Source organism: Cyrtonyx montezumae, unplaced genomic scaffold (assembly GCF_038088225.1).
Source record: "Cyrtonyx montezumae isolate F1298 unplaced genomic scaffold, pur_monq_1.0 scaffold_3, whole genome shotgun sequence".
In the NCBI taxonomy this organism is placed as follows: Eukaryota; Metazoa; Chordata; class Aves; order Galliformes; family Odontophoridae; genus Cyrtonyx; species Cyrtonyx montezumae.
In genome coordinates, this window is record NW_027072034.1 from 111,486,428 (window position 1) to 111,504,679 (window position 18,252).

Consider the following 18,252-nt stretch of genomic DNA (forward strand, 5'->3'; position numbering starts at 1 on the left):
CATTAGCACGACAGCGCATCTCCCAGCACTGCGCACTTGCTCGCGTGCTTGGCCGGCTGCCCGCCAGATGCCAAGGGGAGGTGCCAAGCACAGCAATTAGCAGGCGATGTCAGCAATGGGCTGCGGGCAGGCTGGGCTCCATAGGGTGACAGTGAGGGTCTCTGGATGCAGATGGCCACAGGACCCCACCATCCTACTGATGTACCCCAGTGAAAAGCACCAGCAGGTAACATCAGAGCAAAACCGCTGAATACTGCACCGTGCTTTGCTCTGCTCATTGCTGGCTGGAGCTGCAGGCAGGCAGCAGCCTCACCCAGGTCCCAGCAGGGAGCCTGCTGCCGTCCTCGTTTGCGGCACGGGTGCAGCCAAAAGCTGCTCTATTAGTCCTTAATTACATCCTCGCTATCCCAAATCCTTAAATTCACCACTAAAGGCAGATCGAAATAAAAATGTCACACTTTTGCAGCTCAGATATTTGCAGCCATGAATAATACACTCGCACACTCATTTACTAATGGATACACTTCTCTTCTAATTTCTTTTCCCCTCCAGACATTTGCAGAAGCTCTTTTCATTCCCATCACACCTTTAGCTAGCAGTAAGACATTCTCTGTTTTGTTGCTCTTATCTCTTCCCTGAAAGCTTTTATTGACTGCCCGTTGTTTTTTTTTCTCCTCACCTTTTCCATTTCCCATGCAGCTTTCTCTCTTTTTTTTTTCTTTTTCTTTTTGTGCTGTTGTTGTTTTAAGGCTTCAGATCTCCAAGCAGTCCCTGCTGTAGCTATTTTGGAGATCTCACTCTGCAGCAGCTGAGAGCTAACACCAGGAGCCATGAGAGAGTGCAGATCTGGCATAAAAATTTCATGGCATTGAGGGGGGTCTCAGTAGATCACGGAATCATAAAATAATGAAATGATTATGATTATGAAAAGACCTCTTAGATCATAGAATCTTAGAATATCTTAGGTTGGAAGGGACTTCAGAGATCATCCAGTTCCAACCCCCTGCTGTGGACAAGATTGATCACCCAGTCCAACCTCCAGCTCATCCCCACCATGCCCACTGACCATGTCCTCAGTGCCACATCCACACGGTTCTGGAGCACCTCCAGGGACTTCCATCACTTCCACAGGCAGCACTGATAGTTTTGCCTGTTTTCTGCCATTTCTCTGAGCACAGAAGAGAATTCAGGCATTGAAGAGGACAGGAGAGGAGCAGATGGAGAGCCATTACCTGCTTTGTTTGTGCGGCCAGCTGCTTTTGGCTGGAATGAGGGACTTTCCAAGCCGCTGATGCACGAAACCACTAACAGCTCGGCTGTGATCCCACTGCTTTGAAAGCAGCCCTGAATTGGCCAAAGCCACCAACTCCTGCTAAAGCTTCATGCTACTTGTTGGGAAATGCCCAGCCACCTCTAGGATCCTGGCATTGGATGGCTGGGAACCAGCCACAGTGACCTCTCCACATGCCTTCGGAGAACCATTATGGTTGGGAAAGACCTCTAAGATCTTCAAGTCCAACCACCAGCCCATCCCCACCATGCCCACTGACCACGTCCCTCAGTGCCACATCCACATGGTTCTGTAACACCTCCTGGGTCAGTGACTCCACCACCTCTCTGGGCAGCCACTGCAGCACCGCTCTTTTACAGGAGGAATTTTCCCTACTATCCAAGCTGAACTTCCCCTGGTGCTACTTGAGGCTGCTACCTCTTGTCCCTGTTTTGGTGTCTGTTTGCTGCTCAGCAAATAGAAGGTGCTTGATGACTCCAGCCTGCCCTACCCAGCCGGGTGCCCTTCCCCTGCAGCACACCTGGAGCACCCTGGCTTTTGCAGCTTATTTGCTCTGCAGAAAGGAGCTGGTGCTGCTCCCCACCACCACGCGGTTTTTGCAAGGCTCAGAAAAGCTCTTTGCTCAGAAGAAACGCTGAGTTTCTAGGTCATGCTGTTCTTAGGAGACAAGGCAGAAAGCAGGTTAGGAGAGTCAAAACAGGAGAAGAGGATGGGCCCAGAAGCCCAAGCCCTCTCCTCCACCCCCTGTGAACACCGTGTCCAAGCTGCCTCTTGCCATGGCCAGGTCCTCGCCTGGGCTGCTGCAGCCGGTGGGGGAAGCAGGCAGCAGAGATGCTGCAGCTGCCCTGCCTGCCCCATTTCTCTCCAAGGGCTGCACAGCCCTTTGCTTTCCACGCTCCACTGGCGGCTAATCCTGCGTGCCGGATCCCTCGCGCTTCCCGTGCTGATTCCTCCCGGGCATCCGCTTTCTCTTCCATTCAGCTCAGCAGCCTGAACTCAGTTTCTCTAATCCCTCCATCTTCAGTCGCGTTCGCAGCTCTGCCTAATAAATATTAACAGCTTACATGCACCTTGGGGTTCTCATGCAAGGACTCCAAACAGCTTTACGGTTCGGATGCACGTGGGGATGGCTTTATACAGCCACCGATGAGGCGGCAGTTGTTTAGCAACCTCCAGCAACAACACACAATGGTTAAGACGGGAAGCGGAGATAAATATCGCATCCACTTGAAACTCCGGGAGGGGATTGGAGTTGGCAGAATATGAGCACTCCTCTTGAATTTTAGCCAGAATACTCCAAACAGCATTCCTGCGCTTACAGAGAGAGCTGTAGGATTTGAAATACCTAACCCATCCCCAGCGGTTTATTTACAACTCGCATTAGCAGCGCTGACATTTCAGGATGCCGGAGATGCTCTCCGCTGGAGAGAGTTCCTCCAGCAATGAAGTGTGCTGGGTTCCTCTAACGCCCTTCCTCAGAACGTCTATGGAAGGAACAAACAGACCCCATTGGCTTGAGCAGGGCTTTTCTCCACTGTCATTGCAGAGCTCCCTAAGGACAACATTAAACCCTGACATCTGCTTACAAGCCGCTTTCCCCCATACACACTATTTCTTTGACCTGGACTCCTAAGCCACAGTATACTGCATGCACATAAAACCTATTTTCTTCTTGCAGTGGCCATACAGCTCCATCCGACCTATCCGTTCCTGTTCTTCATTTTTTTGTATGTAGCAAACCAGGAGTTGTGTCAAAGAAGTTTGCTTTGTGTGATCTGCTTTACATAAGGGCATTGAGCAATTCTTGAACTTGGTCTGGAGCATCCACATGCTGGACTATTCCCCATTGGAAGCGTTCTCAGTATAAGTTAGAAATACCATAGATGGATGGGATAGCTGTATGAACAAGTCTCTTTTGCTTATTCCCCTATCGAAATCTGCGCCAGCTTGGGGAAAACAAAATAGGATAAAATATCTTCGTTTTAGTCCGTATCAAGATTGCACCATCCTTTTCAGGTTGGAAAACAGGAAAAACTTATTCTCAGAAGGAGTGGTGCTGCAGTGGCATAGGCTGCCCAAGGAGCTGGGGGAGTCACTGTCCCTGGGGAACTGTGTGGATGTGGCACTGAGGGACATGACTGGTGGGCGTGGTAGGGATGGGCACGCAGCTGGATTAGATGGCAGAGAAACAAGAGAATCTGGAGGCAGCCCAGCAGTCAGGAGCCTTGTTCAGTTCCCAGGAGAGCCCGCAGGGCGTGGACAGGGCCTGGGAAGGCAATGGCAGAGAGCCAGTCACGGGTGTGCAAGGGATTCCTCCCGCACCTACCCAGGAAGCAAGCACTTCTCACCACTTCGATCCTCCCCGCGTATTTCTCAGTAAACTCTGATCTTGCCTCGGGGCACTCCGTGCTATTTGATTTAGGGGAAGGGAGAAATCCCCCTCTGCGTCTCCAAAGGCAGCACGCCACAAGTGCCTCGAACCTGCACACGTTGGAGTTTGCTGCACGTTGGCTTCCACTGCAGCAATGCTCCTCTCCTTCCCTTCTTTCCTTGCAGTCACCCCGCAGGCCTCACCGCATTGCCTACATCTTCCCCCAGCAAGGCAGGCAGGCTGCAGGGAGAAGGCCGTGGCAGGCAGGGAAGAGACAAGCTTGCCGCCTGCTGTCAGAAGCCTGAACTGAAGAGGAAAGTTGCTGCGATCCCAGCACCTTCACCAGCTCCTCGGGGCTGACATTCAGCTGCACACCTCCTCTCCTTGCTGCCCACTTCTGCTCTGACACGAGAATGAACTCCAGCACTTGCAACACAGCTGCACTGTAACATAGCTATGGCTTTAAGATCATCATCTACTTTCCTCTTGGGCGTCAGCAAAAGCCTCTTAAGAAAAAAATGCATTGTATTCTGCCTTCTACAAAATCTGAATTTATGCTTTAGTACTGGTGCCAAAGCTTTGGCAGTAAACATAGGACAGAGGCTTCAGAGACTCTGAAACCACCTGCTGGGGCTCAGGACACTTCTACCAGAGAAATGTGCTTGCTGCAAGTTGCAGTGCAGTGGGCTGAAAGTTTTCAGTAGGAAGAGCTGTCACACCCACATCCTTTTGATTCATGGAAGAGAGCAAGCCACACAGGTGCCAATGAGTGTAGCTATAAGTTATTTATTCTGCAAAATAGAGGTATCTTCTATGGAGTTGAACACTGGAATCACAGCATTATGAATTGTGGAAACATTTTGACAGCACGCACACACGCAGGCACACACGTACACCTACACACGCACACACAGCCTCTGTACAGGCCCCTACTCTTGCATTATCCAGGAGGGAGCCCTCTCTGCAACTTTATTTGTAAAAACCTGCAGCGAGGGTTGCATTCGAGACCCCTTCCCTTATTCACTGGGCTTCCAAGGGACAGAGGTCGGTCAGGATTAGCTGCATTGCACAGGCAACACGTATGTCAAGAGCGCAGCAGACGCTCCCCAGCCCCGTGTTCAGCACATCCTGCATAGGAGTTAACCCTTGGCAGAACACAGAATTGAGCCGCAGCGCTCTCGTTCCCTCCTCAGTCTTTGCTCACGCGGCCGGGCACCGGCTGGGTGGAGGAGGCACATTTCCACGTTAGGACACAGTCAGTGCTCCCTGCTCACCATGGTCCATGTTCCAAAGGCGGTAGAACTCTGCAAAGTCCACGTAGGGCTCTACGCGCCCGTCTTCATCCGGCTGGAGCGAGTGGGAAGGGCGGGAGCGGAAGAGACCCCCATCCGAACTTGAGCTGCTACTCTGCGTGTGAGTGTTAGTGGACTGGAGAGTCACGGTGGGGCTTTGGCTGGGGAGAGAAAGAGAGAACAAAAGCAGCTTTATCTTCCCACATCCACGACCTTGCACCAGAACAAGTGCCAGCTTCTTCAAGGATTAAGCTATCCTTAGCAAACAGGTAAAAAGTTACAGATCCTCGCTCTCTCAGAGCATTAGATGTGTTGAGAACAGCATGATGAGTGCCAAAGTTACCTGCCTCACCTTTAACTGGACAGCTGTAAGCACAGCCAGACATCTGAGAAACAAAGGAGAGGTAGCAAAAAAAACAGAATAAAAAAAGAGAGGGACACACTCTGCTGGCCTCCTCATACCCATACAGTACTAGCATTACAGGAAGAGTCTGGCAGCAGCAAAGCTATTCTTGCGTGACCTGCACTACAGCCAAAGCAGCTCTGGTTTGTCAGCCTCATTGTTTCTGGAGCTACCAGAACACAATAAGCATAGAGCTTCTTCACTCTGCGGCATGTACACACTCCACCCTGTGCCAAAGGCTGAACTCAAATCAGAGCCACTTGTAGGATCCGCAAAGCAGATTTGCATAGGACCTGGGTCTAACCTTTATCCCTTCTTCTACCCTGATTTCCACCTCTGAGCAAGTCAACTTGTGCAGCAAACCTTCAGCAGCCTCCATTCGTTATTAAAACAGAGGGCACCTACACTCCCTCCATGCACAGCACCCAACATCTAAATGGTTGCTTGCTGCCAGAGTGTCCTCCGGTGGGTGACAGCAGCAGATGCTTCTCCCAAGGCATGTTCCCAGAGCTGGCTTCAGAGCTGCTTGCTTTGCTCATTCCCAACTCTTCACATATTGTTTTCCAGCTAACAACTTACGCTGGCTGTCAATACTGCAGTCAGGAGGGCCACGCTGCAGATAAGGGAATGAGTGACAGGTGTGCCTCTGTTTTTCAACCACTTCACACAGTGTGAACTGCAGGGGACTGCGGGTATCAAGAGAGCAGCATATTTACTTAGTGAGGGTAGGGGTGGCTTCATCCAGAGTTGAGCTGCTGTGGGCACCATTGACCATCTGGCCTTGGGAAGGCATGACAAGAGACAGCGTGACGCTCGTTTTACTCGTGCTTTGGGAGCTGGAATATGGCACAGAGACTGGGTAGACACGGCCCCCTGAGAAGGAAGAGAATTATAGGTGCAGGTGAGACATGAGGGACAAGGGGTGCAGAGCATCAAAGGAAGTTCAGCGGGACAGTCAAAGATCCCAAGGAAATAACTTAATATAAGTTTCCTTTCTTAGATGCAATAGTGCATCATCAAGTTGTTAACGACTCTAGGTCTCAGAAGCCAACGATCCCTTTAATAACAAAATTCCCTCTACACTGAAGTATCTACTCTCCCAACTCGAGGTTAATGCTAGATCAAGGGCTCTTATCTTCCACCCTCTACTCCATTTGCTTCTCTGTGCAACGTACCTTGTGTTGGTGTTAGCGTCGGCTGACTCATCTCACCCAAGGGATACCCAAAATTCCTCACGAGCAGGGTCATGTCTTCGTGCCGGGGACAGAACTTGGACCGTTCCCCGCCACTGGCAAAAGTGTCACAGTGGATCCGTTTAACCCGGTCCACTACAGCTTGGGCCACAGCATCCAGTGACATCTGCTTGGCAAACTCAGTGGCTATCATGGCTGCTATTTCCTAAGCAGAGGAGAAAATAAAGGGAACAACGTTTAAAAGATTCTGGAAGAAATCTTTTCCAGCCACGTGACCTAACAGTTTTACTGCAATTCATCTAGCTACAGTTCTTGCCAATCTCACTTGCTGATATGTGCTTTGCACCTAGAATCATCCCACCCTCTAAAGAGGCTCCTCCTAAAGGGAGGGGAAGCTGCCTGGATGAACTGGCTTGACAAACCAGCTTCCACATTATTGCTGGCTGGAACAGGGTGGCACAGGCATCCAGTCCAGGTAGCACTCACACGACAGATGTGGAGGATGGCCCATAGGAGAGCAGCCAACACCCCTGAAATAAGTCAGAAGCTGTGAGAACAACTCCCATGTAAGTACTCACCTGGTTGGCCTGCCCAGGTCCATGAGCTGCCTCCAGAGCTTTGTAGAGCCCTTCAGACATAAGCACCAAGAAGCCAGTCACTCCATCCAGTGAGTGCCCTCCATGAATTTCAGGCTCTGCTATGATAGGCTTAGATTTAGCAGCACTGGAAAGAGACAGTGTTTTTAATAACCCACGGTGTCATAGTGAGTGAGAAGGAAGAGTCATGAAGAGAAGGGACCGAAACCACAAAGTTGAGTTTTTCTGACCTGAGCAGTTCAATATCAGTATAGCCATATTTGACTTTGTAATCTCCAATGCGCCGAGTGCTTTCCTGCCCACGGATAGTTCCCACTTGTTTTATTTTCCCTGCATCCAAGCCTGCCAGATTGAAAAACAAAAACTAAGAGAGTTTGGGAAACTCAAAGGACATACTGCAGTCATACTGTCAGGAAAGAGAATTAAGATATCCACACATAAAAAGAACAGCTACAGTACGACAAAACAAGAAGCTAAAGAATTACCCTTCCTCACAGGAAGGAAAGGAAGAGCAGTTTGCTCTGTTTCCAAGGCACACGTTCTCATTAGCTGTAATCTGGGAGAGAGAAAGAAGGAGCAAGATGCACACAGCCCAACATTCACACTCTGAATGCAATGGCTGGCCCTGAAACAAAGTCCATGTCTTGGTCCAAAGCCACCAGTGGCAGCTGGCCTGGGAGCACAGGCACTGAAAAGGCAGTGAAACATCTGTGCCTGTCAGCTCTCGACCATGTGAGGGGAGGAGGAAAGCAGGAGGAGGGAAAGCATACGTGAAGGATTCTGCTTTTTCTTCCAATAATTATCGATCCATTCCTAAATTCCACATGACAATTTCACTAATACGCTAACTTAGAGAGGAAATCTACAAGAGGCACTGCATTTATTCAGTGCTCAGACTGGTGCTGGCTACTCCTAAAACAAGGACAGTGAGCAAGCAGGTATTTAGTTTAATTAAAGTTTAAGGGGATAACTCAAACCTGGCAGGGGCTAGGGAGGAACCTTACCCTGAAGAAGGTCCTAACAGGGACCACACACGAGGAGCTATTATTTGAAGCAGGACTCATAGCAGATGAGCCACTTGCCTGGTCTGTTCTAGCAATCCCCCCTTCCTGGGGAAATGTAGAGCTAACAGGCAGAAAATGATATTTTGAGATTTTTATCTAGGGATGACTGTCCTCGGTACAAGGTGAAGGCAGGGGTCCAACTGAAACTCTCCCTCTGAGTCAAACCAAGCCTCGCCACACAGATGGCTCCACACCTACCCCAGCAGTAAGACACAACTCTGCCATCTGCTGCAGACCAAAGCTGAATCATCAACATGGCCTGGCTCATTTGCCAGCTCCTGGCAGGGGGATACAAGCTAACGACAAACACAAACACAAGGAGGCTTCAAGCACACCAGAGAGCTTGTGTCTAGATCACAGTGACAGTCCAGGAGCACTGAACAAGCTGAAATGAGCATGGTGAAGAGCCATGTAGGTATAAAAGACCTCTCTCTCCCTTCCCCAGGACAGGTGAATTAATTTCATCATGACAAACACCATCCCTGTGACTTCTTAGCACTATGATTCAACTTAAGCCTACGACAACTTTGGTCAGATCCCCAGAACAGCCTTTATACACACTAGCTTGCTTCACAGGTTCTCCCTTCCATTAGGATTGCTAGTAGGAGAACCACTGCTGCACCAGATGAAGAAGGTCAGCATACCCTAGCAGATTCCTGTCCCACTACAGACCACAGCTGAATTGTACCTAGTGTTTTCAGAGCAGAAAGGCAGTCAGAGGCTCTTTTCCCCTGGATTCCTGTGGTCAGTTCTGTTTCATAGCACACATCACTATACTGCAGGAGTAAGTAACAAAAAAATGGAAGAGAAATGCAATGAAACAAGACGTAGCGACAGAAAAGTTATCGCACTGACAGCCTCACCAGATAAGAACATTGATCAGGAGAACCTAATGAAGAATGCCAAATCATGTCTTACAGAACAAAGGCACAGAATTTAAGTAACTGTACGAAGAGTTCGGCGTTAAGAGACACACAAGTGGTCTGGCCTAGTTCCAGACAAAGAAAGAAAACATGTCAAACATTGTAAAGGAAAAGGGAAATTGCCTGAAGCATGATGTCAGTATAGACAGAGTTCAATAGTTACTGATGTAAGAGCACTAAACGCCAGAGTTTGGTCTGCCTGTCTGAAGTGTACTTGCTGTTTTGCAGCAGCTTGTACAGAGGCAAATCAAAACCCACCATCCCCAGGGTGTGGCATTACGCAGAACTTAACCCACACCGTGGTTTGCTTCCAAAGGGGCAGTCACACTCTGCCCACCCTGCTTCTGCATTCTGGCTGCATGTGTCTGTTCCTGCCCTCCTATCCACTCCAGCAATCACACAGCTGCAGGGCAAATCAATGACAGCTCAGCAGTGGGACACAAAACTAACTCTCAAAACGAGCAGAAAAGGAAGAAGAAAGGGACTGTTTTCTGTTGGTTCAGCAAACTGAACTTACTCTGTAGCTTTAGAGTGGCTAGGTATGCAAAAAAAAAACTTGTTATTTGAAACCACGGCCCACACAGAGCCTTCTTTTTGGACAGTTATTGTTTTCAGGGGCTTAAGTCATCCCTTGTGCCCCAGATAAACTGAAACATGAGATGTTCTCAGGTAGGAAGATTAAACTGAACACTCACCCAGCTGGGAGAAGCGAAAAAGTTCGTCCTCGTTCTCTGTTGTATGGTCCACGTTTAGCTGAGTCACCTGCAGCCCATCCACTGTGGACTTACACAACAGTGCACGATTGGTACCTGCAGCGGGAGTAGCGAGATGAGGCACCAGATAGCTCTGCTGTTAAGGGGAAGTACATATCCAAATGGAAAAGGAACAGGAGAGGGGAATAAGGACAGAAAAGAAGAGAAAAGCTCATGTACTCTCTCTTCATAATCTCCTAGAAGTAGACTTGCTTCAGCATACTAGGCCTGTTAGGCAGCTCTGCACTCAGGCTTGAGCCAGTATCTCACAAGACAGCTCTCCACTTCCCAGTAAACCTCCACTACCTCTCAACCCATTTTCCCATCCTCTTTGGTCATAAACATTATATCAGTCAGTATCTGCAGAGAGAATGACCTGGACTGGTTCGGCAGTCCTAAAAGTAAGAAGCAAATCACCCCTGGACCAGAGAAACTATCCCTCCCCAGCACTCAAATTGCTTCTGCCTTCTAGAACTGCAGCCACCCTTAAAACACCTGAGCTGGGATGTCACAAAGAAAAACTCACCAACATTGGCAATATAGAGTTTGTTGTTGAGAACAACAGCCACAATGGCCATGGCTCCTCCAGAGATCTCCTGCTCTACAACCTTTAATCTCTCCACGATCTTCTGGTATTGAGGAGGCAGCTGGTGGTGAGGAACACCCTGGAATCCAAGATTATGGAGGAAGCTTAAACACGCAGTCCACAACACTGAAACCACAGCTAGAGTCAAAATTTGAATAGGGAAAGAGGACTCATGTTGACAGTCATGCCTTGAGGCCGAGGTGTGCAAGTCATACAATTATTTGTTCAATTCCAACAAACCACGCAGGTGCGATAAGATTCTGGAGATGACACTCCAATCTACCTGAAGACCAGAGTTCACACCTGCCCATGTGCCATGCAAATTGGAGGCCTTGCCTACCATCCACAAGTCTTTGTCCTGGAAGAGCTATGAGTACAGGGCTGAGCACCTTCCTACAGTTCTTTACTAAAAAAGAACAATCAGTCTAAGTAGTAACAGTGTAAACTCTGCAGAGCAGAAAACAGCATGTGCTTCACTTCACTTTGGTTCCCATATGAGAACTACAGGGACACAGATTTCAATCACAACCTCCTTTGGACAATGCAGACCAGCAGACCAGCATCCCATCCAGCAGTCTGAAAGGGAGAACCTCCAGCAACCTCTGTTCTTAAGGCTACATTACCTCCGGCAGCTGGGACTGCAGGCTGGCCTTCTCTGCCAAAGCATCATCAATGGACTCCAAGAAACTTCTTTCTACCACATCAAAAGCCTAAAGAAGACCATAAGAAAAACTGAGCTGAGCTCCAGAGAACTTTGAAGCTACCCATCCCCACTTCCCAAGACTAGTTCATAAGCAGCTGATCACAGTTCATACCGACATTCAAGGATCACAGCATCATATTGAAATGCAATCATTTCAGTGCAGCTAGTTAACAGCTTGTGAAAGCAATCTGCTAGTACTCAAAACAGGAGACAAAAAATACAAGTTACAAACACAACGTCAGAGACCTATCTGATTCTGTACGCTGACTGTAAAAATACTCATCCATCACTCAAGAGAATACACTCACACATGCATCTCCTCATGCCTTAATTTCTTCCTTTCACTCATTGTCATCTCCTTTTCAGGCTGACTTGCTCCTACACGTCCAGTGAAGGCTGGCTGCAGATTGCTGGAGAGCTGTCAGCAGTGCATTGACAGCCAGGGGACAGACAGGTGTGAGGTGGGAGCGAAACAGAGAACTGCAGCTGCTCAGGATGAGTGCAATCACAACTCTGACAGATGTTTCAGCCCCCTCAGAAACCAGATGCTGCTTTCCTGGTGGCAAACGGAGGAGGTGGATAGTGTGAGAAGCGGGAGCTGTTCCCAGCCAAAGCTACTTTACCTGCATCAGAACTCGGCGCACATCAGCATCGCTGTGATCTGCGTGCAGCTGGCCCAGCAGCAATTCTGCAGAGAGCCTCTGGCCCACAAAGTTGGTGACTCGGTTGCCATCATAGCCATTGAAGACACCGTAGAGGTAGCAGTTGTTCTCACTCCTATCAGAGAAGGCAAAAGAAAAGAAGTCACAGATATATGTGACACAATGACACAGATGAATTTCTCCAGAATCCTGTATGCTCTGAGCTAAACATCACCTGCAGACAGAGGCAGGTAAAGGAGTCTGTGATCCAGACACAAGCAACCTACCTGAATTTCAACCAGTTATCTTCCAAGGGGTGACCCTCTGTACCCTTGCCATCTGCACTGTAAGAACGGTTTGGAGCTGAGCCCACCCCAGAGAGATGGCAGGATGGCAGGTCATCTGTCCAGCTGGGCTGCTGTTCCTAGGAGACAGAAAGAAGCCATGTAAACCCTGAGGTGAGAACCGTGCTTCAGCACGAGCTGCGGGCTCATTCCCACCCCCTCTGCTAACAGGGCAGCACACCTACCACAGAACTTCACATTCCCTGCTGCAGATCTGCATCACTTACCCCTCACTTACCCCTCTGAAGCCGAGCTCTGGCTGTACCTCCGGCTCTTTCTAAGAAGCCAGAACTGAGACTTGCAGCCGAGCTCAAAGCACAGCACTAACGGTGAGCCCGGCGGACGGGACAGAACACGGGGCCTTGAGGCCGCCAACACCCACCGAGGGTCCCCGTGCCCACACGGGCCTGCCCACGCCAGCTGACCCTCAGCCCTCAGGCAGGGCCCCAAAGCCCCACACGAGGCTGCGGGCCGACCCCGGGACACGGGACACCCAGCTCCCCTCACGACGGGCCCCTCCCCGGGGACGAGGGTGATGAGGAGGCGCGGGATCTTCCTCGCACACACCTATAAAGGGGTGCGCGAGCGGGGAGTAGGGGGGGAAGGCGGCACTCACACTCTGCAGCAGACTCCTCCTCTGCGCCGCCATCTTGCATCAGCAGCCGCCTCCTCCCTCCTGCCCGCCCTTCTCCCTCCAGAGCAGACAAATCTGCCGGGCAGAGCGGCCGCTCCTCACAACCCCGCCCCTCCTCCCCACCCAGAGAGCAGCGCGTGCAGCCAACGGCCGCTTCCGGCCGTTGCCCCGCCCACACGTAGGGTTGGCCACGCCCCATTCCCGTCCCTCCAACCAATGGGGAGGCGGGAGCGCGCACGGGTGGCTCGGTTGGCTCCGCCCCCGCGCGTCGTTAGGGCGGTGCGTGGAGTGGGTTCCGTGCTGCTGTAGTTTGTTAATGTCATTTGGCCAGGGAAGCGGGGCAGAGACTCGAGGGGTCCTGCGAAGTCCTGAGAGCTGGGCCGGCGGTTGAGATTGGTTCTTAGCCCCATGATTTCGTGTTAACGATTCTATTATTCAGCCCGAGTGGCTCTCGGCTGTGCTGCCAGTGTGTGGACATCAAAAGTCCCCTCCATGCATATCGCCCTGGACTCTGTAGAATCATAGAATAGAATCAAAGAACCGTTAAGGCTGGAAAAGGCATCACCTAGTCCAGCTGCCGTCCCATCCCCACCATGCCCACTGACCATATCCTCAGTGCCACATCACACATTTCAGGAACACCTCCAGGGATGGTGACCCCACCACCTCCGTGGGCAGCCTGTTCGCCTTCCATCGAGATACTCCAAGGCTTTTCCCACCTTCCTGTGGGCTACAGCACGGGCCAGGATGCTGTGACTGTGTCCTCAAGCCAGCAATGACTTGAACTTTGTCAAAGAACCACAGAATGATTTGGTTTGGAAGGGAGCTCTAAGTCCCCCTGGCTCATCAGGGACATCCAGAGCAGGGTGCCCAGGCCCATGTCCAGGTGGCTTTTGAACATTTCCAAGGAGACTCCATAACCTCTCGTGACAGTGATCAAGAATCATTCGAAGCATTTTCTTACACTGTTAAGTCAGCAGAAGAACCCTGCAGGTGTTTGAGTGGCGTATCTCACAGTGTATGATGACAGGCAGACAGGCTGCAGCACGGGGGGAAGAGCACTCCCTGTGAACCCAGGCTGAAGGAAGGGGCTCCAGCGTGAGAGATGGGCACTTTCAGCTGTGTGGAGCAACGCAGACATGATGAGAGCATGGGTACTGAGTAGTCTTGACATCCAGCAGTCACTTGATATTCTTTTAATGACATATTTGTGGCAAATATATTAGATTCAGATGTACTTAAGAAATAATTGCTAGTTAAGTAATCACATTGTATGGAATCATGGGTTTTGCTGCAGGGGATCCTGTCAAAAGGTTCCAGCTCCTTTTCCTCTAAATTCTTTGTTTATTGTTTCGTTACATCTCTTTCTTCTGAACGTACAAAGATTTCACATCCTTCCCTTCACACTAGACTAACAGATATTCAGCCATTCTGGCAGCCTTAGGTATGCAGGTGCTTTTTTGTTTTTAAAGATTATACTGGTGAAAGACAGAAGAAAATGCTAGATTTACCACCTCAGTCTACACAGGGGATTCTACATGTTTACCTTTATGTCTAAGCTTGGTTTCACCAAGGTCATTTGAAATATTCTTGTGGGTAAAACTGTGAGTTGATAGCAATAATTCTAGGAACAGGGCTCAAGACTACATTAAAATTAAAAGTGGAGTGATGGATTTTGTACTAATAAAGATCTGTTTTCTTAAGAGTATCAAGAGGAATTCCTGATGCTGCAGAAATTCATGAACAGCATTGTCTGCACTGCTAAAACACAAAAGGCAAGTTCAGCTGCTTTAAAACACAATGTCACTTTTTCAGCAGTGCAGCAAAAGCTTATGCTTATTTAATGACATTCGAGGGTGTAATCATGCACCTTGGTGAGCTCAGGCAGCCCCTGTCCTTGCACAAAGCACCAGTGATACCAGCAAAGCTTCTGCTGTGCTCAGCAACAACCAGTGTGTATCACATTGCAGGACCAGGGAATTAGGAATCATTGCTGTCTATCTTATATTGTTAAGTGAGTCCTTCTGAGACTAACAGGAGTGGAGTCTCCACATGTGTCCCATTCCTAATTTAAATGTCTGGCTGCAGCTCACAGTTGCTGACCACTGTCATCCTGTTTTAATTTTCTCCTCCCCGTTTGGGCTAGTACACAGAAGCTGATACAAAATATTTTCTCTTGGTGGAAATATTTGTGTCTGCTTCAGGATATTCCTGTGGCACTGTCACTGAGCCTCCACCCTAACCTTGAACAAGGTTTTTAACTACTTAGTCTGCAAAATGAGAGCAGTAGGATTTGCCAGACAAGGCTGCTTGCAATGCTAAATGCATATCTGTCCAACCTTTTGCAGTCTTCCAAACAAAAGTGCTGCAGAAGCCTGCGTGCTGCTTCATGAATACCTGCTTGCAGAGATCAACACCTTTACGCACCACTCACAAAATGGAATACTGCACCAACACAGTTTCTGCTGCTGTACTGATAGCTAGTTTATTTTCTGTTTTATTTGTGCTTTCTACCTTCAGTAAATCATCTCAGAAATTACTATGCTGTATTTTCATGCAGCAAAAATCTTCCCAAGCATACAGAATATCAGTCACTGAACCTCATCCATGCGCCAATAAACGAATTGCATGATTCAATGAGTACCAGATTTCTAGCTCCCTATCCCTTGTTAAACTCCCATATTTCTCATTCCTCCCTCTCTCTCTCTGTCTCTTTGTACCTATTGTTTCTCATGCTTTTCTGTTCCCAATGCCAGGGATTATAGGCACAGTATTTCTAGTGCCAAGCCATACTACTGCCTTCCTGTTTTTACAATTGTTTTCTTTGCAGAAAAGGAAGAAGCACTCTACTGGTCACTTTGCTTAGCTAGAGGATAAAAGATGAACAAACATTACTGAACAACGTGCTGTGGAGAGCAGGGAGCACAGTGCAGCCCCATCACAGCACTTGTAGACATCCTCCCCCCCTCCCAATAGAAAGAGGTATCACTGCAAAATTGATTTTGTACAGAGCTTTAGGCCAGTTTGGGCTTTTGGGGGAGGGAAGTGGGGTGGTTTCAATTGTACTGAGGTATGTTTTTTCTGACTTCCATGATAAGCTAAGCCAAGTCTCATCTCCTGAAGTCCTGAGATTATGGTGTTTTTTTATTTTTTTAAAGAAATGTTAGAATTATGTTTCCAGATGTCACATCTGCACAAAGAAGCTTCAAAACTCAACTCACGAGAGCTTGAATTACCAGAAGCCAATTAAATATATTTCAAATGACTAGAAGAAACAAACAGACTCATAATGCTGGAGTCTTACTCATCCTAAACACTTGGTTTCAGCAACATTTGGTCTCATCAGTTTTTAACTCCTTCTGTTGCCAAGACATTTGCCTTTCTGTGGGCATGGAATCTCTAGAACATTTCCACCCCAAAAACTAGGACTGTAGGAAGGAGGGTCTTTGTCCAAAGGAAGATAAATCAAGGGGTGGGTGGGCCTATCAATAGGTTTAGGTATACACTTAGGTTCAGCTATAGCGCGTGTGTCTCAGCTGAGTACCCAAGAGGGGAGACAGTCTGGAGGATTGGATGCTGCCAGTTGACCATCAAGTGTCTCTGCTTATTGTCCTCAGGCTACATCAAGGGTAGGCACATTTGATACCCTGGCACTCAGCTGATAGGTGCATATAAAAGAGAATGAAAAAGAAGCTCTGTCTAAACACTGGCAAAAAGTAGTGTTTTGAATTTTATTTTTATCACGCAGGAAGTTGCAAGGAGATCCTTTTAATGTTGAGCTATCTACTACTGAAACCCAGTCAATAAGTGTCTTGAGAGCTCTTGTTTCCCAGTACGTGATTAAGTTTTGAAAATGTGTACTATGCTAGACACCCAAGCAATGGTCACGCACAGATAAATAGAAGACACATCAAAGTAATAAACTGATCTTCCCTGGGTGTGAAAATAGTTATGTTTATTCCATATTCTTTCACGTCCCCCACCCACGCCTCCTGTAACTACAACTGTTTCACAATAACTCCTAATACAGTACTTGAAGCTCCTTCTTGAGTTTTCCTGCTGATAAGGTAAGAGACACTTGATGGTGGGTGTGATTTGAAACAGGCCGAGTAGAACAAGCCACTCTCAGCACCTCCTGAAGTGTCTTTCTGAGTAAGGGCAGCTATTTAGGTCTCTCTCCACTGATACTGCCTATTTTCACTAAACCTGGAGGACTGTGCTATCCTGGGCTCCAATGGGAGAAGCGTTGGCATGAGCAGTCCTGCTCCTTGAGGTGCCCCAGATCACGTCCCAGCTGCAGGAAGACCTCCCAAGACCCTCTGTGGCCAGAAAAGCCATCCAATTGCAAAGAAAATCCAGACCAATTTTTTATATCATTATTTTGAATGTTGTAACTTTATTGAGACACCAGTAGTTACCACCTTCACTTTGTTAACCACAAATATATAGGATATTGTAAACACATGTGCCGAGGTGGCGGGGTTTGCTGTAGTTGGATTTGAGGACAAATGGGGAGGAGGGGAGGAGGGGTGAAGGTACACTCAGGCTTAGACAAGACCACTCAGGGGATCCTGTATGCAGCAGGCCATCCATGAGTCATCATATATACGTATATATGTATAGCTTTATATTATACATCTTTTAAAATATATATATATATAATATATACTATACACAGGCAGTAATGTGGCAGGGGAAGGGCAGGGCAGCCCAGATGGTGTGACAGATGCCACGGGGGCAGCAGGGAGGTGTCTGGACGGATGGTTTGGACTTGCTGCATGAGGTGGCCTTGGTGGACTCCCTGCCTTTTACCTGCTCTGGAGACCAGAGCCAACACTCCCATAGAAACTGTCCCATTACACTGCCTTCCTGGGTCCACCTGAGTGCTCCTGAATGTGTGGAGACACGCTGCCCTCTTGCCCTGAGGGGACTGCCAAGACTACTGTGGAGGGGTGTGTGTAATGAGGTGATGAACAGGGTGGTAAGGATGTAGGTGAGACAAGAATGGGGGGCACATCAGGAGGCTGAAGCCACAGGTAGAGGCGGGGGGTTGACCTTCACAGTCCCCGCTGTCATAATAGTACCTTACTTGGGGACTTGGCAAGATAAGAAGACATCAAAGGGCCGTTGCTCCCAACAAGGGATGTGTAATCCTCTGTAATCCGGACAAATGGCACGGCAGGGAAGGAAGCCTTCTTATCATTTTGCTTATCAGCCTTCCCTCTGATCTCCTAATCCCTAGAGTGGGATTGATCTCACACTCATTTAGGACCTAAAAGGGACATGTTTCAGCCAGGTGCCCAGGCCTTCATATGATCATCAGCAGCCTCTTATCAGAAGTTCCCAAGATATGATATCCAACCCATCTCCTCAAAGCCAGCCATATGCCACTGAAACTGTATTTTCAAAGGCTATGTGCTACCCAGATGAGTCCCACCCTCAGGTTTGTCACTATCATC

The 18,252-nt window shown here is 48.7% G+C and overlaps 2 protein-coding genes across 2 annotated transcripts in view; both read right to left on the reverse strand.

The window, feature by feature from the left end:
• MGAT3 (beta-1,4-mannosyl-glycoprotein 4-beta-N-acetylglucosaminyltransferase) overlaps nucleotides 1-18,252 on the reverse strand; it is an 84,986-nt gene that overhangs the window by 24,085 nt on the left and 42,649 nt on the right. The gene's annotated exons all lie outside the window — the stretch shown is intronic.
• TAB1 (TGF-beta activated kinase 1 (MAP3K7) binding protein 1) lies at nucleotides 4,433-12,849 on the reverse strand. Its single transcript, XM_065742904.1, has 11 exons — nucleotides 12,776-12,849; nucleotides 12,103-12,239; nucleotides 11,798-11,951; nucleotides 11,095-11,181; nucleotides 10,412-10,550; nucleotides 9,829-9,942; nucleotides 7,377-7,488; nucleotides 7,129-7,273; nucleotides 6,533-6,755; nucleotides 6,074-6,230; nucleotides 4,433-5,115 (listed from the first exon to the last, which is right to left on the reverse strand). The coding sequence occupies exons 1-11, from the start codon at nucleotides 12,806-12,808 to the stop codon at nucleotides 4,908-4,910; spliced, it is 1,509 nt and encodes a 502-aa protein (XP_065598976.1). The 5' UTR covers nucleotides 12,809-12,849; the 3' UTR covers nucleotides 4,433-4,907.

Bases quoted from the DNA above. Each gene is read 5' to 3' on its own strand.
- TAB1 (XM_065742904.1), bottom strand. From the start codon at position 12,808: ATGGCGGCGCAGAGGAGGAGTCTGCTGCAGAGT. The intron at 10,551-11,094 runs GTAATGTAGCCT...CTTGGATTCCAG, and splicing joins TGCAGTCCCAGCTGCCGGAG to GGTGTTCCTCACCACCAGCT. The intron at 6,231-6,532 runs GTACGTTGCACA...CTTCCTTCTCAG, and splicing joins GACGCTAACACCAACACAAG to GGGGCCGTGTCTACCCAGTC.